The 25,709-nt window shown below is 41.1% G+C and overlaps 1 protein-coding gene across 5 annotated transcripts in view; it reads right to left on the bottom strand.

Annotated features, from left to right (window-relative positions):
- COL24A1 (collagen type XXIV alpha 1 chain) overlaps window positions 1–25,709 on the bottom strand; it is a 241,385-nt gene that overhangs the window by 89,893 nt on the left and 125,783 nt on the right. For all 5 annotated transcript variants that reach the window (XR_012160423.2, XR_012160422.2, XM_073357181.2 and 2 more), the window contains 2 exons: window positions 21,611–21,664; window positions 19,511–19,555 (listed from right to left, as the gene is read on the bottom strand). Coding sequence is in view for 3 of the 5 variants with exons in the window: in XM_073357181.2 (XP_073213282.2) it covers window positions 19,511–19,555; window positions 21,611–21,664 (99 nt within the window). In the remaining 2 variants the exon portion in view is untranslated. The remainder of the gene's footprint in view (window positions 1–19,510; window positions 19,556–21,610; window positions 21,665–25,709) is intronic.

Raw genomic sequence — 25,709 nt, 5'->3', positions numbered from 1 at the left:
GTATTCCACTAATAAAAGATAGGTCCTTTTGGAACTATTCCACTCTCAGTGGCTTCAGTCCGCTCCCACTGAAGCCAATGGTAACGCTCAACAGGCGGAGAGTTAGGCCAATGCCGGGTACTTTTCAAAAAACTCACCCACAACACCATGTAACACACTGCTACCACAACATTCCAAATAAATTAACAATTAAATAAAACACCTACATCTTTGTAGCATTTAGATCATTGTAATTCTAGGCCCTGAAACTCTAGGCCCTGATTCAGTAAGGTACTTAATGATGTGCTTAACTTTAAGTAAGCCTGTGTGTAGCCCAATTCACTTCAAATGCCTACCGTTAGGCAGGTCCCTAAGTACCTTGCTGAATTGAGCCGTAAATGCAGAAAACAAGGAAATTTACAGCGAGGCCTGTTTTCCAACATACAGTTAAAACAGGACAACCCTTTGACTGGTATCCTGATATTTCCTACTGGGTATTGATAGTGGAGGGCAGCCTTAGCTTTTTTTTTTCTTTTTGCTCATCTTATTTAGCAGGTGCTGTTTTTCTGTAGTCCACTTGGCCAAATTTTAATTAAAGCTGCAATTTTTTTCCATACAGTATTTCATACTCTCTGCGACAGGTACTAAGGCAATGAATAACATAAATAAATTGGCTTATTTTTTAGGGATTTATTTTATTTCAAAATATATTGATAGGTTTCAATGTCCATTTTAGATACGACCATGATGAGATGAAATGTTGAGGGGCAAGGGTCCATATAAAGGCAGATAGACAGATGTCAAAAGAGATAATGGAAGCTAAGCAGCTACAATATCTGAAACCATATGGCGAAATGGTGCCACTTGCATGATTATTTATTTTTAATTTTATACATATATATGTTGTTCAGTGAAGTTATGCTGCCTTTTTTCTGAATCTCTCTAAAATGGATATATAATTGAAAATTACAGAGTATCCTCCCAGCTTCAAAAGACTTGGATGATTGACATTTCTTCTCTTGAGGCTGTTGTTAAAGCTTTTGGGCTCCCTCTGAACTCTTTCTTTCTTTCTTTTTCTTTTTTAAAGAAAACAGAGTCTTAACAAAGGGAGGGGAAAAGGCATAAGGGTAAGCAGACATATCTGTTCAGTGCAGAGTTTAAAGCAGTCTGTTGACAGTGTTTGAAAAATACCTTCCATGAAAGGCTTGTACAGTTTGCCTAGGAAAAAATGAAAACATCTCCAATGGAAGAAAATGTCCTTTCTGTAATCTGTAACGTAATTACAAACTCTCATTTGAATAGACCTGTAATCATTAATCCTACTGCATATGCCTCCCCTATATAGCCCACACATTGTTTTACTTTTGCTAGCACTACCTCAGAAATCTACCATCCTGGGGACATATTCTTTCAATTTGAACTGCCTCCAGTTTCTACGGTAGAAGGAGACTTTGAAAACGAGGCACTATGTAAACAAATGAGAGTCAAATTATAGAGGAAAAGGCAGTTCTTTATATTGAACAACAGAAAATATCTTTTTATGTTCATTTTTAACCATTCTTTCATACCAATAGGAACACATACAGGAGAACACCAAACCCTGTCAGCAAGACATCTTGTTAAAATGGATATGTTTTTTCAGTTTGTACATAGTAACAGCAGTTTATATACCAAGTGGAAAATTCTGGCTCCACTGAAATTAATGGGAGCTTTGCCACTGACATGAGTGAGTTCACCCCAGACATATAAACTCCATCTGACCATTAAAATCAATGGGACTTCTCATGGGAGTAACTCCTCACCAATGGAAGTCAGAGGTTCACAATCTGGCCCAGTCTAATAGCTCTTAATTATGATAGAGATTACAAAAACAACAAACCAATTACACCTACAGCCAATTTGTTTAAGGAAGTCTTAATGCTTTGAGGCAGTTTAGCAGCTCTGGGATTTGTGTTCTGAACATTACATTCACAGCCTGGACTGAGAGTAGGGACTGAATTGTGAAGAGCACACAGTCATGTTCTGAGAAACAACTCCTTAACTAGTGTAAACTGTCACAGCTTCAGGGATTTAAACAAAATGGAGCTAGGATAGTTTAGTCCAGCTGAGTATCTGCCCCTGAATGTATTACAGGTAAGAAATAATCTTTATTCCTGTTGAGTGCATTTATTTTATTCTGAGAACACCTAATAGAATCATAGCTAGAAGCTACGTGGAGCTGTGTTCATTTGAAAGAGTTACTTTCCCTGTAATGAGAGTTAGAAGAGATATTTCAGGTACTTTTAATTTTACAGGACACTCCATGGCTAGGTGGAAAACTGGAAGTGCCCACACTCAAGGTTGGTTAGTGACTGCAGCCAGTTACTTCCAAACAGGAGTAATGAACACGGGCTCCTTCTGGGACATGAAAGCTGTGGAGAGGGTGGAAGAAACAACAACGGGAGCGACAGGAAAAGAAAAGAAACAGTCAGTATAGAGAAGCTGTGAATACCTTGGGAAAGGAAAGCACATTCACGATCCCAATTTTGAGCTATTTGATGAAGTGAAAAACATTAATGCACATTCAGTATTTTACTAAATATAACAAATAATAACACATCCAAATGTATGATTAATGTATTTTTATAGCAGTAAGGAAATTGCAAAACAGCATGTAGACATGGCAAAAATGATGTATGAATGCTGTCCCTTTGCTACACATATTGGCTGTCCCAGCTGTGTATTGGCATAATGATGCCTTTTGCTTCTGTAAATAGTTATCAGTAAATGCTTGACTCAACTCCTTCAGTTCCACCTTGTCTTCTGAGGATGTTGCAAGTTTTTTTTCAAAAAGAAAATGCACAGAGCTGGTGGTCCCAGCTACGTTCTTGGAGGCAGCAGATTTTCAATAGCACAAATCAGAGTTAGGGATCTAATCCCAATGACTTTCAATGGGAGCTGGGAGCCTAATTGCCCTTTGGTGCTTAGGAGATTGAGAGTTATGGTTCAGAGTGTTTCCTCGATTGTAACTCTTTTTGGATCTTGTTAATAAACATGTGGAAGTTTTTGGCTGTTGTCTCTTTTTGGTAAGGTGCAAAACAACTCCTGTAAGCCACCTTTACTACATTCACAAGATATTTCTTCCAAGAGTTTCCAACTGGAAAATCATGCAAATGGGCCACAACCAGTCAGCAGCTATGTGCGCTCCAGGTTTTGAACACATTAAAGCATCATGAGGATACCTCTAATTACTATTGAATTCTGGAAGAAAACTGCTTTAGGGAGTCAGTGCAATTGTAAAACAAGTATTGTTGGAAACATGTTCTCAATTTCCTTGCTACCCTGAAGATCTGGATTAGCATGGGGTTAGCAAAAGTGGAACATTTAAAAAAAATGGTGAGTGAAGAAATAGCAAAAGGCACCTGGAATACATCATATAAGTGATCATGAAATATGCAGTGTTGTTGTAGCCATGTTGGTCCCTGGACTGACACTGCTTGTGAAGTCTGGCAGAAATATGAAAGTTACTAGTAATGTAGTAATATTCAACTGTGTTATGTCTGTAACACATTAAATCAGATTATGTGTATAAGATTCAGAAGTTGGCAACTGCTATCTCTACATACATAGGAATATAACCAAGTTTAATTAGCAGTAAGCAACTTTAACTAGCACTTAAACAGGTTTTTGTTTTTCAAGAGCAAAAATATTCATACTCACCAGACAGCTGTTACTCCTTTTATGATTTAATTATAATTTTATTTCAGTCTATCAAAATCATTGCTCAATAGATTTATACTGGCGACAAAACAACAATTCAGGGATTTCTGCCTTTAAACATGCTCTGTTTTTATATATATATATATATATGTTCAATAAAATCCACAATCAAGGCCACGAGAAAACAGCAGGTGTAAAGTCACTGCTAGATTTTGTGATTTGTACTCTGCTCCCTATTTTCCTGAAATTTGAGCTGTATTAGAAATATCAATGTTTAATATATTTTGATATCATAGCCAGTGTTAGGCCATCTCAATTACCCTGTGGAATACAGTATAAGGAGGGTCTGCTATCAGAGCTTGAATCTCACTAACTCTAGCGTCTGAAGTTGTAGCCCCCAGGAAGGCAGTTTGGGGTGTGAGCTGGCGAAGAAAGCACTTGGATAAGAGTTCAGAGCGTAAGGGCTTCACAAGGCCATAAAAACTATATTAAAATCTCAAAATGAGGGAGGTTCCTTAAGAAGGTGATATGTGTGAACGAGTCCTTTTAGAAACTTTGAAACAGTGGAATGAGAGAACACTGTAAGTCTGAGTGGGAGGGTAGCAACCTGAAATGAAAACTAAACACACCCTGACAGAGCTGACGTGGGGGCCTAACAGCTTGACCTGGGGGCTGTTATCCAGGATCTTGGTAATAGAAGCTTACAACAGGATGAGATCTTGTTGTGAAGACCAGATGGAAAAATCTCTTCCACTTTGATTTGCAGACTGATCCTCTAGAAAGGTGACTGTGCTGTTACAGGATCTTTTCGATCTATATGGCTCTAATGCTGTCCGTTGTGCTCAGCCAGCCAACTTCCAGGTAATCAGAGTAAGGAAGTGGAGTCTGGGAGGAAAATTTAATATGGCAGACTGGGGAGAGAGACTGGTGGCTGTGTGGACAAATGCAATATGTCTGTGAGCTAATAATGTCTGGCCCAATAAGAGGCTGTAAGTGTCACTGTGGCTACATCCTGACTGATCTTCCTTATGACCCTTTGGGAGATGGGAAGAAAAGCTCAGAGAAGCCAATGAAGCCAGGGGATGAGGAAAACCTCTTGGAGTGACCCTGGCCTTGATATCTGCTCTGGAGCAGAACACAAGGCAAGATGTACCTCAGGGAGCCCCATCAGTGGAATAAAGGCTTAAGAATAGAGTGACCACTCATGGTTGGCTGAGTACTGTCTGCTGAGGCAATCCACGAGATCTTTGTTTGTTCCTGGTAAGTGAAGGGCCAAGGGAGTTATCCTGTGAAGCTGGTAGCATGTGCATTGCTTGACTGCTTCCTGACACAGGGAGATAAGCAGGCATCCTCCTGCCCGTTGATGTAATACATTGTGGAGGTGTTTCTGTCAGGATATGTACTGTGGTTCCTTTCGGGAACAGTTCTGGAGATACAGGTGCTAGTGGTATTGGTACTGGGGCCAGGTTGGCGTCAATAGTTATTAACAAGTCTGCTGGTATTCTTCAGGACTGTGGTACTGGTAGGTCTGGCACTGAAGGTGCCAGTGAGGAGTCATTGCCAGTATTGAGCTTCATGGCATAGTGCACTTAATTCCACATGGATGCAACAGAGAGTCAGCCCCGCTGGCCTGTCCAGGGTGATCAGGCATGTGGGCTTGTGAGTTAGAAATGTTGGAAGGCCTAACGACTAATTTCTTTGATTTCTCCCATTCCAGAAAGAGGATCGGTGCCATGAGTTACCCCTTGAGCAGAGCTCATATCTGCCCTGCCTAGTGGAGGCGGTACCAGGTTTTGGCACTGATTGCCAAATCTGGTTTGGAAGACTGAGGACAGCTGAGTGAAGAGAATGTGGATCCTTTCTTGGTACCAGCAATGCAAGCCTTCCAGGTAGAGTCTCTACTTACAGGAGTACTAACGCAGCGGGATCTCTGGGAGGAGAGTCCCTTTTTTAAACTAGAGGTTGCAAGCCTGAAAAATGGGAAGGTTAGTGGAGTTTTCAAGGAGGATGGGAAGGAAGAGAAAGGTCAGAAGAGAGATCAGAGAGTCAGAGACTAAGGTGAACATGATGGGGGTGCCAGCAGAGACTGAAGAAGAGGAAAATTCTTGATGATGTTGGTTTTCTTTTGAAAAAATATGGCAACCTCCTGGGCAGACAAAGTGGGACTGAGGGAGCCTACTAAAACATTTACTGATGTTTATTTACAGAAACAAAAACATCTTTATACCAATAGGCTGAGCCAAATAGTTTTGATCTCATACTAAACTTCCTCAGAGTTCATGGGGCTCTTTAGATCCAGGGCTCTAGTTTGGCTCACATAAAGAAGCCAACTGCAAAGTTTGGATCCAGATCACTACAGGTTTGAGCTCATCTCTGCTTATTACAGAAGAGGATAAATATCTGCCAAAGGTAGTGTATTAAGTCAGAGTCCTTTGGCATCCCCATAAACTCCCTTTTGGCACAGTGGTACACTCCAAAAATCAAATTGAATGTGTTATAGAGAAAAGGAAAAAGGAAAATAACTGAATGAAAAAAATGATCACGGCCATAAACCTTGTTAAAAAATTAGGCCATAAACTTTCATTTGCAAGGATTTCTGTACGAGTCTCTAATGACAAATATCCCTTTATAGAAGCCTCCTTGACATAAGCATTTTTATGGAAAATGGATCAGAGACCAGAACCCACATCTAACACATGCGTAAGGAAGACCAAGCATACTGCCAGAGCACATGCTTTGTGTTAGAAACCGGACTACAGTGCAATAATTGGAAACATATTGTATACTTAGTGCAAAATAGAGTATATAATAATTTTTTAAAAGGCTTGGTTAGAGAGAAGCAGATATTCTTCCAGTTCCAAAAGAGTCATGTGTAAGCAGTTACCTGTCAGGCTATATAGACTAATATTTACTTTTAAGTCAAAAGAAAATTTTCCAATGAAGCATCATTTCATATAGAATTCAAAATTTCACCATATTCATAAGACATAATGTTAATGACATGATACAAATATCCATACAATATTTTCTTGCCGTAAGAAAATCTTTATATTATTGTACTCTTTTCTTTCCATTCATCCATGAAAACTTTCCCTGCATCTGCACATTCCTCCCAGCTGGAAGATAAGATCTAACCTGTACCAATGCAATAATTATGTCTGCTTGTAAGGATTTATACACAGACACTTTTCTAAAGAGCCTATAAACTTCAGTCTTTGCAAAGAGTTTCCTTCACCTAGGTACAGTATTTAAAAAACAAACAAACAAAACCAACCAACATCCAGATTTCAACACATTAAAATGAATATTTCTAGGGTTTAAGACAGTTTCTTTCTATGTTAATTTTAACAAAACAACAACCATATTACAAACCTGAGCTTCTATTACTTTATGTCATACTGATATACCTAGAATTGTGTTTTCAACGTTTACTGTGAAACACCCCCAACCTTTGAAACTAAAGTCCAGTCTCAGACCAAGTTCACCAGCCCTGCATTTTGAGACATAATAAGAGTTGGTGTTTTTAGATTAGTTTGATCTTATTTTTCATAGTCAACAGCAAAAATAAATTAATAATTACAAAGGTAATGCAGCTTATTTGCAAAAAAAATAGGCCAAATGGTTGTCCAGCTAGCAAGGCATCCGCTGTATCCCTGCAATGGCAATGCACATCACAGCTAATAATATGGGAAGAGAAGCATGCTCAAAAAAGCCACTCTGTTCCCAACACACAAAGGAGGGGGTGGAACCTTGGCCTGTCCGCTAACACCATTGTGCTGGCTTTCTGGGGAACAGAATATTGTGCTGCAGACAGACTCAGAGCAGTTTACTCCCTCCCTGGAGCAGCAAGGGAGCCAGGAGGAGGACTGTGACTCTCTGAGTCACAGCATCACTCCTGATTGCTCCAGAGGCAGCACCAAAATGCAGATCCTTTGGATCCAATGGATAAATGAATCTGAGTTCATTCAGAGTTTTGAAGATGAAGGTAAAGACCCTGAAATGAAGCCCAAATCTGATCAGCACTAATGCAGAGTGCAGACAATTAGTTTTAAAGGCTGTCCTCTCTCCAGACCACTGTGAACATGGAACAAAAAGGAGCTGAAATGGAAAAAGTATTGAGAAAATTCTGACTTCCTACACATAGAGGGGGAATTTAGCAAATGGGGTCATCTCCTGGGCCCAAGACACTTCCTTTGTCAATGCCAAGTAACTACTTGCCAGGAGCTGCCTGTATGACTGTAAGTGAGGTACAACATACGTGGGTCATATTACTTATCCTACTTAAACAAAAAGTTGTTTTTTTAAAAAATAATAATATATTTTATTCCATAAGGGTTAGGAAAGGCTTTTCACTGCAAGGAAAGCAAGGAGATAGAGGGAAAATTCTTCCTCAGATGAATCTAAGTCCCTAGCAAGTTGGTTTACTTGGAGAAAGGAATAATGATGAAAATATAGAAGTTTGCATGTACACACACCTCACTCATTCTAATGCTGCCTTCCTCATCCATTTTTTGTTCTTGTAGCTTTCCCATTTTTTGCTTTGTTTGTATAACATTGTGCTGCAGTTGCTATACTCTGCCACCAAGCTCTCTCAATTTCAAAAAGAACAGAAATAACATAGTTTTCAGAGTATCAGCCGTGTTAGTCTGTATCCGCAAAAAGAAAAGGAGGACTTGTGGCACCTTAGAGACTAACACATTTATTTGACAATAAGCTTTCGTGAGCTACAGCTCAGATAAATTTGTTAGTCTCTAAGGTGCCACAAGTCCTCCTTTTCTTTTTGAGAAATAACATACTCTCTCTCTAATCAAGATCAGATCTAATTCACAAGCAGTACTGTTTCTGCAAGATTTTGGAACAACCTGAGATACTGAAGCATGTTACAGTGTCATCATCCTTTACTGGGCAGACTGCGTTGGCTTTGCTTTACAATGCCATAAGCCAAGAGCTCAGGGAGGAAAATTGAACTGGCTTACTGAATTTAGTCTTTTCCAAAACCTTTAATGCCTCGTGCTTCATGTATTTGCTGATAGCACTTCATTCTGAGTCAGGTAAAAATATGATGGTAGACTAGAAAATTGCCCAATGTGCAGCGCCTGACAACTAAACAGCTGTTTGATCACAGTTTCTGAATCTCACTGCTATGCTTATGCCACTTGGCAGTCTAAGCTTTTTGGTGAGTGATCTGTATTAACAGTCAACCTTAAAACTTCAGATCAATTTCCTGCCTCAGAGCCTTTGTACTAAAAATGTTAGGAAGGGAACATAAGATCTATAGGTGCATTAATCATGATTATGTTCAGAAGCACAAGGTTAGAAAGGCAGATGCCCTTGTCCTCTGTTCCACACACTAGGATCTGACTGTCTGTTTTGTTAAAATTTTCTGTCCTTTGAAATAGTATTTGGTAGTAAATCAAAGTAATCTGAGTAAAAGCCTCTGAGGCTACTTATTTGGGATATGTACATCCTGCTGGGGAAATGTATTGATTTTGTAGCAGATAGCTACAGTCTCACTGGAACCTTCAAAGGTGCAGTTGCCAGACTCCAGAATGAACTGAATATTAGAAAGAGAAAACATGTTGGCATCACTGCTTTATCCACAACTCAAAGATACAAATATCATGGGCCAAATTCTGCTTTCAGAAACACCACAGTAAATCCAGAGTAATTATTCTAGAGTACACCAGTATGATGTACCAAAATTCCACCCCATGCTTCTCATCTAAGATGACAGAGTGCTGGCAGGACGTTCTCATAAGCAAAGTGTTGGAAGTTAGTCTTCTTCCACCTTCTTCCCAGATGCCATGTGATGACACTACTCCTGTTAAAAAATAAAATGTTTTCCTGAATCATCAGAGTGTACAAAAGAGGTGCATGAAACTTTGAGATGCAGACTGACACGGGACCAGCAGTAAACAGCATGCTCACACCTGCACCATTATTGGGTGAAAATGAATACATATACTCTGTGAACGGCTGTAAGGATCCACGGGTCTAGAATGTGGAGTTGTGGGGTCCTTGGATGACTGATGCTTCCACATCACCACTGGGGAGCCAGCTAAAGGAGCATCCAACAAATACTGGAGGGTTATACACCTCAGGAAGTACTGCCCAAAAACACCAGAGTGAACCAGAACCCTGTGAACACCTTTTTGGTCCTCACCAACTATTTAAACCAAGAAGTTGCCCCAGAGAGCTGTCTGAGCAACAGTGCAGACTCCAGCTTGCTGCTACTACCAACCCTGTTGTTTGCCTTGTCTTGCTCCTGATTCCTGCCATTGATCCTGGCCCTGCTTGACCTTGATACGTATCTCCTGACTTGGCTTGGTAACTAGTCCTGACTCCTGCCTTCGATCCCTGTCCAGGGGACACTACTGTTCCAACTGCCTATGCCCCAGCCATTACAATGCCATTTCCATGATCATTGGTCAGGTAGCTCCTAAATGTCTCTTCTCATATTCCATCTTCACAGGTGACCCTGATATACACATAGCCTGCTACATGTAAAGGAAGGTAGCTAGAGAACTGGTGGTAAAAACATTATGCTGGGTGTAAATGACTGTGACATAAAGAGTGTTTGAAGTCTGACGCCATTGCTGTCCAAAATGCAACAAAGAGGTTCTTTATTTCCAGCATAGCATCTGGTGAACAAGACTTAACAGATCTCTTCTGAATGGTAGATGTCATGCTGCCTCCCACAAGTAGCACAGCTGAGCATTTGCTGGGAGTTGTTATTCTGTTTTGCAGATAAGATTGCCTGGATTTGGAGCAAGATGCAGTTGAGACGACAGCACACCCTCGTGCAGGAACTGTTGGACTCACTCTTGTATGGTTCCATTTTCTTCTCTGTGAGGGCAGACCAGATGAAGAGCTCATTTAAATCAAGATTGGATTTTTTTCTAAAATAGATGCTCTAAGGATTATTTTCAGGAAGTTCTATGACCTGTGCTGTACAGGAGGTCAGACGAGATGATCGCAATGGTCCCTTCTGGCCTTGGGATCTATGAAGCTATGTGCCCCATAGCTCTCTTCTCTGAAGTACTGCAGAGTTCCATTTTGTCACTCCTCCAACATGTATGTGATGCTTTTAAGGGGGGGATGATAATGAGGTAGCGTGGACTAAGGTGATTCCAGTATCTGGAGCAAACTCAGGGATAGGCTCTTTGGCTGCTAAGGACATGAGCCTTACACAGTGCAAAACAGCCTTAAAACAGCTGGTGATTCCTCACAGAAAATTCCCCATGTATGGGGAATCTTCACTGATGCAGGGCTGCTGGAGATAGTGTAGACACCTCCTACACCAGCTGCTCCCCCTCAGTGCAAGAGGGAGGTGGGAGCATGATGGAGCTCAGCTCCATTATACCTGATTCTCCCCTAGTGTAAGAGGCCTTATACCAGCAGCATAATTTAGAGGACAACTCCACTTGGGCAGCACTGAACAGTGAGCCACAACTAGGCTGCACCCATGGCTGTGCTCAGACATAGCGGAGAATAAAGGCTTCTGTCTCTGCTTTACTGGATCTGGTTGGTGGTTGACCAGTTTATCCAGTGACATGCTGGGATTTGGATTTTGATGAGAGTGAACAGCCCTCTGGATTTGGATGGATTATGATGGTAGGCTGGGGAAAATAGCCAGAAGAAATATCTGTAGTGATACCAGCTTCCTCAGTTAAGGTACCTTGCCCACTTTTCTTTCTCCAGGTTCATAACTTGGCGTTTCATTGGATGAGGGAGCTGTTTCTGAAGGTCAAGATAGACGTATGGGCCAAATGGTGTTTTAATAATCTGAACATGGCCTTTTCTTTTGAAATTAACACTTAACACAGTGGCTTCACACTACTGTCATCTTGAGATCGGATTGCTGCAAAGGACTATGTGGTGCTGCTCCTTATATCAATTGGAAATTTCAGCTGGTGAATATGGTGGTGGCCTCTCTGTTGAGTGGTGGTTCTTGCATGGAGCATGTAACACTTGTGCTTCATCACTTTCACTTCCCCTTCATTTGGGAGAGTCTATTTAAGATGCTAGTTCTGATCTATCAAACCATAAATGGTTTGGGGTGCTGGGTACTTCAAAGACTACCTCTCTGTCCATGTGGGATACTAAACAGCTGATTAAGGGCTTTATCAGTGAGGAATCCTTCAACTTTGCAATTTGCTTCTTAAACTGGTACACCGGAGCCTGAATTTGTTGACCTTCAGGTCATGTCACAATGTCTATCTGTTTTCCAATGCTTTTCCTGAGGGGGAGGACTAAGTGGTTGATGGATACTGTCAGTTATGTGGGATCTGAGAGGGGTTTTACTCTTTGAGGTCTACAATATAGATGAAAAGCATTATATAAATGCAAAGTATTGTTATTATTACTCTATAAATTTTTAATAGTCTCTCTTTTTCAAACCTTTATGAAGTAGGTTTTTGAGAATGGCAGAGCTAGCTGTGTCTTCTGATGCCCTTCATAGTATTGACCCCACATTCACTATCCTTTCTTTGAAAAATGTTTTACTCAGTTTGCTTTTCTTTTTCCTGATGTTTCCAATTTTTGTTTGTGCATCCCCAGCGTCCAGACTTTTCACAATAGTTCAAAGAACTTTGTCTATTTAGCATCTTGAAAATTCACTCAAAGTCCCGTTAATCTTTTCTTCAAGCAAAGAGAATTGCAATTTTCCATTCCCCATAAATTAAACATCCTTTCCATGGGGGTTAATCCTGCTACATTTTGCCTCTGCAGGAGGTGGGGAAATTACTTACATGAGTTCTTCCCAAAAGTAACTCCACATCTCCAGACACACAGCACAACTTACCTTATCTTCCCAAGGCAGCATGACCTTTTCTCTTACAGGTCTGCCTGCTGTGCAGCTAGCATCTGCAGCCAGAAGGTCACCTACATTCTTTGCTGGACCTTGTATTTTATTATTTTTGTTGCCAGTTTTTGTACTACTTGTATCTACTTAGTTTCCCTTCTGTGGTACTGAATGCTGTCCACAATTGGGCATACTTGTTTAAATGTACTTTAACAGGTCATTTATGAAGTGCTAGGATTATTTTTTAAGGGTTTGTGTTCTATGCCTCTGCTTACTCTGGTTTGTCATTTTGACACTAACCCGACATTGTGCTGTTAACAGCTTCTCTGTTTTTGCTGAATTTTTGCAGTGATTTTGGCACGGAGAAATGTTCATTAATTTCCCCCCCAGCTATTCATAGTCTGTTACTGCCTGGATGAACACTAGCATTACTAAACAATAACACAGCCCTAGCAGGCAACGGTTTTAATCTCAGAGAATTTCAGTTTTATGGCACAAAACCCAAAAAACAATCACTTTCTTAAAATGTCTGAAGTCATCCATGCACTGGGATGCACTCTATACAACACAGATGTGGTATTTGTTTTGATGTGCTTGAAGCAACATGGTTTCAAAGATTTGCCAACCACCAATAATTTAAGCATATGAAACCCACATGCCAGCACAGTAAGATTTTTTTTTCCTCCTCACCCAGAGGCAATTTTCTCAGTAGTTGTAGCCAGTGTTTCTTTTGGGATGGTTTCCAAAAGATTATCTCTCACTGGTATTGTAAATTTACTCTGGCTGGTGTCCCATATTAAATTAACCAACCACTGTCTAAATGGATCTATTGATTCCATAGCAGATGATTATCTCATCAACAAAGAGATCTATCAAAACATGTCAGTTTCTGATTCTGCTCAACCAAACCACACCAGCCAAAAATGGAATCTCACCATATAAACCAAGGTGAAACAGATGTAGCTTTTACCTTAAAATCATCCCTGCTTTGAACAGCTGACAGGTTTTACACTACCAGACAATATGCTGACAATAGCTTTGTTCAAGGCTTCATCACAGCAGCGTTTCAGTTTCCTTTATTCTTATTTGGACCATACAGAACTCACCCATCCCAGCCAAGTACCTTTGTTTTTGTTCTCTTTGGGCACAATCATACGGGCGTCATGAAGAATTTTTTATTTTTATATTATATTGTACAATGGGCTAGCTCCATTGTAGGGATGTAGTGTTTCATCATCTTCTGAGGCATCACCTTTTAGATTATATGGATCAGTTGGTCTCATCCACTGTTTGACAATTCTGTGTTCTGATGTCAACTTTGAACCAAAGCCTTATTAATATTACGGTATGTCTTTTCTTCATCTCTGCAACCACTTTTTAAATCTGGTTACATTTGCCTTAACTATGGAATTTTGATTCTGATGAATGTAGTTGATACACGATTCTGTACAGTATATCACTCTGATTTTAAGCTTTCCTTTGGTTACTTTTTTGGTCAAGGATTGATATGGGCCTATTACAACAGCATTTATTAGACAAATAATATTCTCCCCTCAAGAAAAATTGCAGTATATAGTTACGAGTGTTTTAGGAAAAGGAGCTTATGTGATTCTTGGGTAAGCATCCATAGGTGCCTCAGATAGCTATCCACAAACATGCAGAGAGGAATGGAAGGAATTTTAAATACAGAAAACGGTGAAAATCTCCTAGATTTAAAAACATTCTTAAGCAGTCCAAGTTCCAGCAGAAGAATAGTTGGCACCATGATTCATGAGAAGTTGAGAAAATAGGCTGGTTTTAAGAACTTTTCATTTCATATAGTTCATGAATATTATAGCTGCTAAAGTATATAGAGCTAAATCCAGCAGGCAGCTGAATACTGTTGAAGGAGGTGCATAGAGGCAAAGTGCTAAGCCCTGGCAACCCAGCTTTTGCTCAGCAGCCTTGGAGAGAGAATTCTGGGTAAAGAGAAAAAATATGAACTGTGCTCAAATTCAGATAAGCTTCGACTTTCCAAAGGTGTTTTGCACCTGAGTCACACAGGCACTTTGGAAAATTCCACTGTACGTCCACACTGAAGGAACATGGGAGTAGGGGGACGGGAGTGTGTTGAGGGACTCAGGGCATAGCCAAGTACTAATAGTCTAAGTGCAATCCTGTACATGGAAATGATAGCCCTGATCCAGCAAGAAGCCTGTGTCTAATTCTAAGTAAATGAACAGTCCCACCGAATCTAGATAAGGGCTTATGTGCACAGCGAGCATTTTCACCATTTCAGGATAACCAGCTGGAGATCTTCTCCAGTTGAGTGTATGGAAAAGCTGACCTTAGAGGGACCGAGAGCAGAAGCTGTCATTTGCGCCAATCATGTAGATAGAAATGCTTGCTACAGCTCCCAAAAAGTCAGCAGCTCAGTGCCCCTTGATATATGGCAGGCAGATGTTCTTGCTGGACCATTAACCACACAGTGCCTGAGTCCCCGGCATATTTCATCTTACTGGATCATGAATAACAAAACACCATACTTAGAATCCCTCCAGGTGGCTGTGTCTTGCTCACGTTCAACCCTCTTGTGTACCCATGCAGGCTCAAGCTTGTGTTTAGCAGGGCTTACCCTGAGAAAGCTGTTCGCTGGAGAGTAATCCTTTTGATGCCTTGGCCAAAAGCTATAGTTCCATCAGCTTAAAAACAAAACAAAAAAACCAACCAAGAGAGCCAGCTGGAACCAGGGGACAGGAGAATAAAAAAAGGTGACAACCATTAAATTAGTACTTTTAATAAGGTGGACTCCTCATGTAGTTTGTTAATTAACTAACTAAAGTTATGTTAAAAAAAACTTTTGGTAACATAGGCAGAGAATTTGCATGCTTTTATTTTGAGATTATTATATTTTCCCCATGTAGTATAACAACTTTGTTCACTTCAGTTGCAGGTTTATAAGTATATACTACGTAATCTTGGATGAAAAGGGGAGTCAATGGAGTTCATTTAAAAAAAAAAGAAAGATAGGCAAAAAAGTAATAGGCAAGAGCAATAAACTAAGAGAAAAAATAATCAAATCATCATATGCCAAGCACAGCGCCTAACAAGGTTTGTGGCTGCCATTCCTCTGATCACTTTGCTTGTATATCCCCTTTCTTCCACCCATTGTATTGTCTGATTAGACTGTAAGGGTATGTCTGTACTGCAATACAACACTCAGGGCTTGCCCATGACAGCTGACTGGGGCTTGCAAGCTGTAGGGCTATAAAACTGTTTATAAAACTTTTTATAGCGGTAGGGCTATAAAACTGCAGTATGGACATTTGGGCTCGGGCTGGAGCCCGGGCTGCCACCCTTTCCCCGTGTGGGGTCCCAGAGCTTGGGCACCTTTCCCCCTTGTGAGGTGCCAGAGCTTGGGCCCCAGCTCAAGCCTGAACAATTGCCAGAGACCCCGGGCTTTTTCCCCCACTTTCCTTTGCAGCATGGGGCACAGGACACTCACAAGTTTAAATTAGAGTAAAGGGTGGATTCTCTGTAACTTGAAGTCTTTAAAATCATGATTTGAGGACATCAGTAACTCAGCCAGAGGTTATGGGTCTATTACAAGAGTGAGTGGGTGAGGTTCTGTGGCCTGCTATAGGTGTTTCATTGCAGTGTAGAAGTACCCTAAAGCCCAGACAGATCTTCAAAGTTTTTTAGATGCCTAACCCCAATTGATTTCAAGATCTTTGGATAGGGACTGTTTCTTTTTACAATTTTTTGCATTATCCTGATTGGGGCTTTTGGGCACAACTGTAATACAAAACAAATTATTTCATCTGTTCCAATATACCACATATTTAGTGGTTGGGATTTTCAGTGTTCTTCTCTCTGAATTCAAAAACCAATATCCTATAATCATGTGAATTTTAAAAGTTCAGGAAGGAGGCAAGCAAAATGAAGGAATTCACTGGTGTGTCTTTGCTAAATATTATTATTATTATTATTATTAATACGGTGGAAGTGCTTGGAGGCATAGATCAGATAGGGCCCCCATTGTACTTGGCACGACACAAACATATAGTAAGTCCCTGTCCAGATGATCTTAGTCTAAAAGACAACTTAAAAACTTGTGTGTGTGTAAGAAAGGCTATGTTCTGCAGTCTGATGGGGAAAAAAAATGAAATAGGTGTATATTGGCATAGCAATGCTGGTAATGTGGTAATAGCGGTAATATTAAATTAATATTAAAATTAAATTAATATTAATATTAAAGGTAATAGCAGACCTGACTCCACTTGGTCACACAGCTATTAAGTTTCAGTAAACATTCATCTCTGAATCGCCCCCTGAGAAGAGACTTTGCTCATTTCAATCATAAATATGCACCCCCACCTATTACATCACCATCCAATTCTCTCCCATCTTTGCACAGATAATTTACCATCATTTACAAAATATACACAGCCCTTTCAAACTGCTTTTTAACTTAGTCAGCCAGCCAATGGTTTTGATATTTATAAACTGTTGAAGTAGTTCTGAGATCAAGCTGTTAGTGGTATATATTATTTTTTTTTAAGATAGGTTGACTATCATCTGATATTAATAAATATAATATATATGCGCATGCATTAAGTGCCAAGAACATTAAGCACAATTATAATAGTGATATAGACTAAACTGTCCTATACCATAATTCTATTCACTTAAGCTAAGTATCCCATAACTCCTTGCATTTGCTGAAACAAGCATTTGCATAAGCAGATAGGAAACTTGTAAACATCAAGATTAATTTGGTCTATATCTTAGTACAAACTAGGGAGGTACCTTCATGGACCAGTACCTGGAAAGCTAGTATCCATAAGATAGATAAAAAAGGAACAGAACAACAAATTAAGGAACTAGGACAAATGGATGGGTTGGATTTTAATGATGTGTAAACCTGTAAAATCATTGTTTAACTAATACCAGCTGAAATTGTAACTTTGGGGTGCACACCTTCTGCATAAGGCGAATCTAACATCGGTGCACAAGATGGCTTCTTGGAGACTGGCATTGCCCAGAACCTTTGTCCTGTACTATAGTAATAAACCTGACTGACACTGGTTATTTGGTCTCGAGTATATTTCATAACAAACCAAAGTATGGTCAAGCAATTGGCACTACAGTTTATCAATAGATATGATATATGATGTGCAGGTTTATTTTCAAATTGGGCCGAGTGACTTAAGCTGGACCTGTCTGAGCTTTAAAAAAAAAATAAATCTTGATTCAGTGGCCAGTCCCATGAGCCATACCCCTGGTCCTCCTTCTGGGAGGATTCAGTCCCAAGAGCCCTCCACAGACTTGGGTATGACTGATAAGCTCTTCTGAAAGTTTTCCCAATTGCTCAAACATTTGAAAAGGAGTACTTGTGGCACCTTAGAGACTAACCAATTTATTTGAGCATAAGCTTTCGTGAGCTACAGCTCACTTCATCGGATGCATACTGTGGAAAGTACAGAAGATCTTTTTATACACACAAACCATGAAAAAAATCGGTGTTTAACACGGCTGTTACTCTGAAACCTGTCACTTTAGATAAGCTATTACCAGCAGGAGAGTGGGGTGGGGGGAGAGAAAACCTTTTGTAGTGGTAAACACCCATTTTTTCATGCTTTGTGTGTATAAAAAGATCTTCTGTACTTTCCAAAGTATGCATCCGATGAAGTGAGCTGTAGCTCACGAAAGCTTATGCTCAAATAAATTGGTTTGTCTCTAAGGTGCCACAAGTACTCCTTTTCTTTTTGCGAATACAGACTAACACGGCTGTTACTCTGAAACCTGTCAAACATTTGAGTTTGTCTGGAGTTCCCAGAAGGCGATTTTCACCCACACAACCTACAGAAGTTTTTCAAAGCACTTTACAGAAAATGGTTGAGAGAAATATAAAGCAAATATCTTAGACAGTGGTGAACCATTGCCAGTACACTTCACAAATAATTAGCTGGAAAAAACTAAAGGAAGACTACATATGAAGGCGTATATTTATCATCACTATGTTAACTGTCTCTTCATTGACTTGAATGAGTTTTGAATCAGGCCCTTAATCTGTAGTTTTCAGTTTACCCATTAAAATGAACTCAAACTGGTAAAATGCCAGATTACAAACTACATTCAATCAAAAGGCAATCTAATTAGGGACTTATTAACAGGAGTGATTCTGAAGCACCCTTAATTACATGGTGTGGAAAGTGAGGGAAACATTATTTTTTAAAAAATATCACATGCACCTCAGTTTACATGTGTGATATTATCCTGTCTGAGTGCAAGGAGTTAAATCAAAGGAAGCAGGAGAATGAAATGGGAAGCAAAACAATGGCAAAGTTAAGATACAGTCCAGAAAATACTATAGGCCCTTGAGGAAACAATAGGGAAGCTATTAATTGGAGAATCCCTCCAGCCTGTCTCCAACTATGAGGGCAAATGTATTCTTCCCAGACCTGAGCCTAGGGAAGAGAACAGATTGAGTGGGCTGTCAGCTGCCCAGGAAGAAGAATGACAGGCACACAGAGAGACAGAAACTGCAGCAAGCAGGCTGTCATCCCAGCTTAGAGATGGGGGTAACTGGCTGAGAGGAACTCTCCAAAAGCTAATGAGAAAAAAGATTTAAAGCTTAGGTAAGGGGAAAATAGGTTTTGCGGCCTTTTTGTTTTTATCCATTGCTGTGTGCTATGTGCCTTTGGGTGAGTAAATAATGCTTTGATTTGAATATGCTGTTTTTGAGTCACTATATTCAGCTACTGCCACAGGCTCCTGCAGGAAAAGGGTTTCCAAATGCCAAACAGGGCCTCTTGTGTTAACATGGCTGGAAAACATGGGGGCTGTAGCCCAGAGATGCAGTCTTCCTGGACTGCAGGAAGCCAGGCCTGATACTGGAGAGGTGCACTCAAGAGGAGAAAGCAGAGCTCACTGTATAATCAGGAAACATGGTTTTAAAACGATTTAAGTCAAACAGAATTACTGCAACATACAGCTCTCAAAATAACTTGTAAAAAAAAAAAATCTAGAAAGAGCATTTAAGCTTACTGCTTCACCAGTTTTTCCAAGGTTTCCTTGATCTCCTGGTTCTCCCTGTTAATGCAGAAAACAGATTATATAGTGGATTATAAATTTCGCTTCTTGCAGGAGGGTGTTTTACACTTCTCCATTTTCCCAAATTCCCTTTTTGTGTTTCATTTTCTATATAAAACCTAAGCAGTAAAATTATACAAATTAAACAAAACCAATGGTTTTGCCTGTATGATCAGGTATCCTTTGGTTCTCTTTTTAATCCCCCTCTTATATTCATATCTTCCTTTTGTCACATGGAAATTAAATATAAATACACTATATAATTATCTTTATTAGTTCATAACCACTTCTAAAAGCAAATGTTATTTGTAAATAGTTTGTGAACTTATTTATATCAATTTGACAATACACCATATGGGACAATTATCTGCATAAAGTATAATAATATTACTCAGATATTTAACTCTTCGATTGCTTTTCCAAATTTGCACTGTTCCACATTTATGATGGTTTTGCGAGACACCCTTCTCTATACAACAGTTGAAATAAAATTCTAAAAAACTCAGGTTACTCTTCCAAAATGCTACATTAGAAAGAGATAGGAGTATTAGAGAAGAAATTCTGCTCTCACTTATTACACTGTAAGTCTTGCAAATCCATAGAACTCCATGGAGTCATGGTGGATTTACACCGATGTATTTTACAGCAGAACTTTACAAGAGAATGTCACTGTATTATTTATCTTGCTAACACTACATAAGTGGCAGTATCAGCCCTTCTGTCCCATCAAATACTGATTTGAGGAGCACTTGCTGTTATGGTGGCTCAGCTGTGAGGCACTGGGCTTCCCTGCAGCTAGAGCATTGGTGTGCAAGTAGCTGCAGCATCCGTGCCATGGAAGTCCTTTCAATGCAAAGTGACTGAGCTCACACCAGCCTTCCCCTGCACATACTCCAATCCTCTCCTTTCTTCCTGTCTCCACACCCCCATGTCCCCAACATTCATACTAACCCTCCTCAAATTGCCACTTATCTTCCCCTCTGAGTCATATGGAGGGACAGCAGGTGCCATCCATGTTCCCCAATCCTGTTGGGTGTATTCTTTGTTCTCCCAACTGAGGAGCCTGGAAGTAAGCAGATTCACTGGCTAGATGTAGGTCAATGAGTGGCCTCCTCACTGGTGCCCCTCGTGGCCACAGGGCCACTCTGCAAATGGTCCTAACCTCAGTTTTCCTCTTGAATGCACAGTAAGTCCAATACAAGTATGTCCTCAAGTCCATCACAGTTTGTGCACAAAACACAGTGCAAACATCCCAAGTCACACAACATAGTTCACATCATCCCTGTTCATGTAATCTTAAAAACCCAGCTCCTTTCTCACCATCCCAGTGTCTTCCAATAGACCCAGACTCTTTATTAGTTGTTCTCTGTCCCACCACCAGGACTGCCACCTGAGCCCTTCCTTCTGGGGCACAATCCCCCTCTTCCCAGCGGCAACTCCCACAGTCCCTCCGCTGAAAGCCTCATCTGATTCCTCTGGGACCCAGCTCCCCAGCAAGGAGATGCCAGCATCAGCAGGTAAGGCCCTCTGCTGCTCCCCTCCCTTCAGCCCTCTGGATCCAGCAAGCATCTCCATCTGCTGCTCCTTCCCTCTCCAATCCAGGCTTGGGGAAACCTCCCAGCAAAGCCCTTGCTGCTCTCCTGCTTTCAGTCCTCTCCTAGGAATTATTCTTCCTGACTGAACCAGTCTTCTCTAACCCCCTTAACTCACTCTCAGGCCTCTTATGTTTCCCAGATGGTGCCTTGCCCTCTTAATTGGCCCAAAAAGGGAGCAGCTGTACTGGAACAGGAGCGTTGAGCCCAATTTCCTTTAGTCGTATTGGAAACCCTGTTACAATGTATCTCTCTCGCACAAGCACATACGTACGTCTGAGGGCACTCTAACCAGGGGTGCTCGAACAATTTTTATAGTAGGGGGAGCTGTTGATGGAAACCATGTATTTGGTGTTTCTTATTACTAACTACTTCAAGGGAGGGTGTGCGGCAGCACCCCCAGTTCCAGCACCACTGACTCGAACTATATTCCATTTTCATATATAAAACCCAGCAGTATTACCTTCAAGCCTTCTGATCCAGGTTCACCTGCATACCCTTTCCGACCTGGCCTTCCCTAAAATAATAAATAAAATTAAAGATTTCTAATATTTGACTTTTACAAAAAATATATCTCCATTTCCTAATTTCTCTATTTATCAAAGGGTCTCTCTCAAAGAGATTTCATTAACTGTATTAAATGTTTAAATATAATATACTGTCTACTAACTTTATTGTACCGTGCATTTTACAGCCACTTTTCTGAAAATATACTACTGAATATAAAAGAAAATACAGTACAATCAACAAAACCTGTGTCAACTTTTACAACAGCCAATGGTTTATTAGAGAACATTCATCAAAACCCAAGGATGTAACATCCACTTCAATTTCAGTTATAAGAGACCATTGAGGTGGCAAAGAACAGAAAGGAGCTAATTCACTGCTGTCATAACACCACTGAAGCAGGGGGAGTAACACTGCCAGAGAATTTAATGATAGGTGTTCCAACTCTCTTTTCTCTATCAGACAGAATCAGCTCAAATTTCTTCTCTCCTTTGCTCAGAAGGAGTATTGTAAATTTCAGCTCCTGAGTTGTTTTACCTTTGGTTCGATGATTATGCTTGTTGACAAATCTTGCTGCTATGATAACTACTTAATTGTAGCATATTGTTAGCTGAGGAGAAGTATGGTACCATTAATCAGACTGAGAGACCACAGATGAGGAGGCCTTTAGAAGCCTTTTACTGTGACCCGCTCAAGCTGCTGCCACTTGCACAAAACAAAAAGGCACAGAAAGACAAAAAGGGGATTCTTCTTCTGAATTTGCACTTGGCTATTTGTAAAACTTTAATTGTGCCAAGGGCAGTCTTATTTTTACTGTGCCATTTATTTTTTTTCAAATATGTTTTATTTCCTCCTCAGAATAACTTGCAGCCTAGAAATCTTAGCCCAGCACAGTCACATAACTGCAGTGACATGTTAGTCTCCCTAAGCGATGGCAGCTTTATTTACCACACTTCTGTTGAATGTCCCCAAATTTCAATTAAGACTGTTTATCCAAATGTAAAGGTTTTCAGAACAATTGTATTTTAAAAGGACCTTCTTGTTTTTCTAGAAATACACCGTGATACTGCAAAAGTACAGTACATTACTGCAAATTATGGAGATAACATGGCATATGCTGAGGATTATATCATTATCAACTTGGGACTGCAAAATGCCGAACACAATTACCCATGCCATTTGCAGTTAGCAGCTGCTAGTAAAATACATCGTGGAGCTCCTTGGTGCACAGTGAAAGCATGGCTGCTGCACAAGCGTGTACAGGGTGGGTACTCTGTAGACCAATGTGTGTGTGCAGGAGGTAGATACTGAAGTCTTCCTCCTGGCTGACTCCTTTGGGGTGGCTAGTCTCATCCTGTCCCTGTGCTCAGGGGAGCACAAACACTATAACTGTGCCCAGTACCTAATGGATGCAAACTATGTCTGAGAAGCTTGCAGTCCAAACACTCAAAACAAATATATACTAGGAGAATGGTGATGCTATACATCAGGGTGGGCAAACTTTTCGGCCTGAGAGCCACATTGGGGTTGCAAAACTGTATGGAGGGCCGGGTAGGGAAGGCTGTGCCTTCCCAAACAGCCTGGCCCTGCCCCCATCTGTCCCCTTCCACTTCCCACGCCCTGACTGCCCCCCTCAGAACTCCCAATCCACTCAACCCCCCTGCTCCTTTTCCCCTGACTGCCCCCTCCTGGGACCCCCTGCCCCATACCACCCCACCCGGGACCCCCCCCTCATCCAACCCCCCCTTCTCCTTGTCCCCTGACTGGCCCGACCCCTATTCACACCCCCACCCCCGGACAGGCCCCCCCCCCAGACCTCCCACGCCGATCCAACCCCCCCGTTCCTTGTCCCAACTGCCCCCCACTGAACCTCAGCCCCATCCAACCATCCCTGCTCCCTGTCCCCTGACTGGCCCGACCCCTATCCACACCCCCACCCCCTGACAGGTCCCCCAGACCTCCCACACCGATCCAACTGCCCCCTGCTCCCTGTCTCCCCCTAAGACCCCTCCAGCCCTGGCCCCTTACCATGCTGCTCAGAGTAGCATGTCTGGCAGCTGCGCCGCCTGGCTGGAGCCAGACATGCTGCTATGCTGCCCTGCAGGAGCGTGCTGCTCCGCTGCCCAGAGCGCTGCCCATGCGGCAGTGTAGCTGTGGGGCGGGGGGACAGCAGGGGAGGGGCCGTGAGCTACCCTCCCCAGCCAGGAGCTCAAGGGCCAGACAGGACGGTCCCGTGGGCTGGATGTGGCCCGCGGGCTGTAGTTTGCCCACCTCTGCTTTACATAATGGACTCCTTTTAAAGGCTGATTGACAATACCACTGTAGGTGAAAAGCCTTAAAAGGGAAACTACAGGTATTGTACAGATACTTGACGTTCTCCTTAGCAGGAATTTTCAGTCTTTTGAGCATAACAGCTGCAACAGACGGAATGATTGTGATTATAGGATCAATAGTCTGCACTGGGACCTTTACTTACAGTATACCCATCAAAATCAGGGCAAAGTGCAATCAAAGCAATGGGCACTAAGCTACCTACTTATTTCTCAGGGCAAGGGCACAATCTAGGTCTTGGGTTCTGTTACCTTGATTTCTCTGTGACTGTATCTATCTCTCAGTGCCAATGTCTGGGCATGTTCCCTGACTATCTGAGCAGTCTCTGTATGTTTTGAGACTATATATTCTTACTAAGTTCCCATGATACACACTTTAATCCCATTTTTTTCTGGCAGCCACAATAACCCTAAAAGCATTCCATTTTGTTACACAAGTTTCAACAAGTCCGGACAGACAAGTGCTTTGGTAATATTCTTTAGTTGTTATAAATGGGTTAAATACAACCCAGGGTAGCAGTGCTGCCAGAGAGGAGGCAGTTACTGAAGTCAACCCATTTGAAACAATCTTTGGCTGGCACCTTCCATGTGCTGAAGTTGCAGTTCCAGTTTATGATCAGCAGGCCCAATGCCATCTTAACATGAGGACACAAGTGCAGGTGGAGAAGAGACCATATGGGAGCATCAAATGAGTTATTTGAGGGCATGATTCCAAGTCAGAAGTACTGAAACTGTATCTTATATCTCATTCTTACAAACTCTGCGTTAAGGGCTATGCTGTCACTACCATGCTCAGTGTTGGTTCAACCTTTCCACATTGGATCTAGTTACGTGGGAGTGGAATGGAGAGAGGTATGGTAATAAAGCCTAGGGCTTTGCGAAGAGTGTCGGCAGAACCGGAGAAAGCATGGTTTGCAGGAAAGTCACATTTCTATACATGGGTCAATGATGCGAGGGCTATAAGTGATGGGTTTCTACAGACTATTGCATGCACAGGGGCTGTGAAACTATTCTGTTGGAAACAGACCTGTGTTATTTACACCCACTAGCTGATAATATATAATAGTTTTACTTGGAATTCCCATGAGAAAAATCTAACCTTCTAAAATGTAATGATATACCACTAAATATTTATCATTCATTTCTACAGATTGTGAAGCAGTTTCTGCAACCCTTCTATTGTGCAGCACTTACTCCTCATTAAAGTAAATGGGACTAGTTCTATAAGTGTTACGCAACCTAAGTAAGGGTCGAAGAATCTGGCTTTATAGGATAATTGGTGTCATGTGATAAATTAATTAAGGGGCACTTAAAGTTAGGATTTATATGGCTCAGCTACAGGAGTTAGTTTATTGCAAATTTGCCATGCTAGCCAAGAACAATTTACAGTCTATATCATAATTGCAAAGAATAACCCTGAAATCCATGCCTATTGTTTCGAGTTGCTCAATAAATCTGAATATGTAAAACTTAAATTGGAGGAAAACATACTTTTGAGTGATTGATTTAATAGTTCACTTGCTCTTGGAAACTGCAGTTATGAGGTTAATAGTCTACCTGATGTTTTACTTTCTGGACTTTGTTGTGCCAACCTGTATTACATTGTCGCCTCTTCATATTAGTAAGCAAGTTTTCATACACAGAATCTCACTTACAATTTCTTCAGGGGAAAAATGGTTGGAGCTTGCTCTGAATCATCTCATTGGATGAATCGGTATTAAAGTA

This window comes from Lepidochelys kempii, chromosome 8 (assembly GCF_965140285.1).
Source record: "Lepidochelys kempii isolate rLepKem1 chromosome 8, rLepKem1.hap1, whole genome shotgun sequence".
In the NCBI taxonomy this organism is placed as follows: Eukaryota; Metazoa; Chordata; order Testudines; family Cheloniidae; genus Lepidochelys; species Lepidochelys kempii.
Note: the sequence above shows the minus strand (reverse complement) of the source record. Positions and strands in the feature narration are given on the sequence as shown.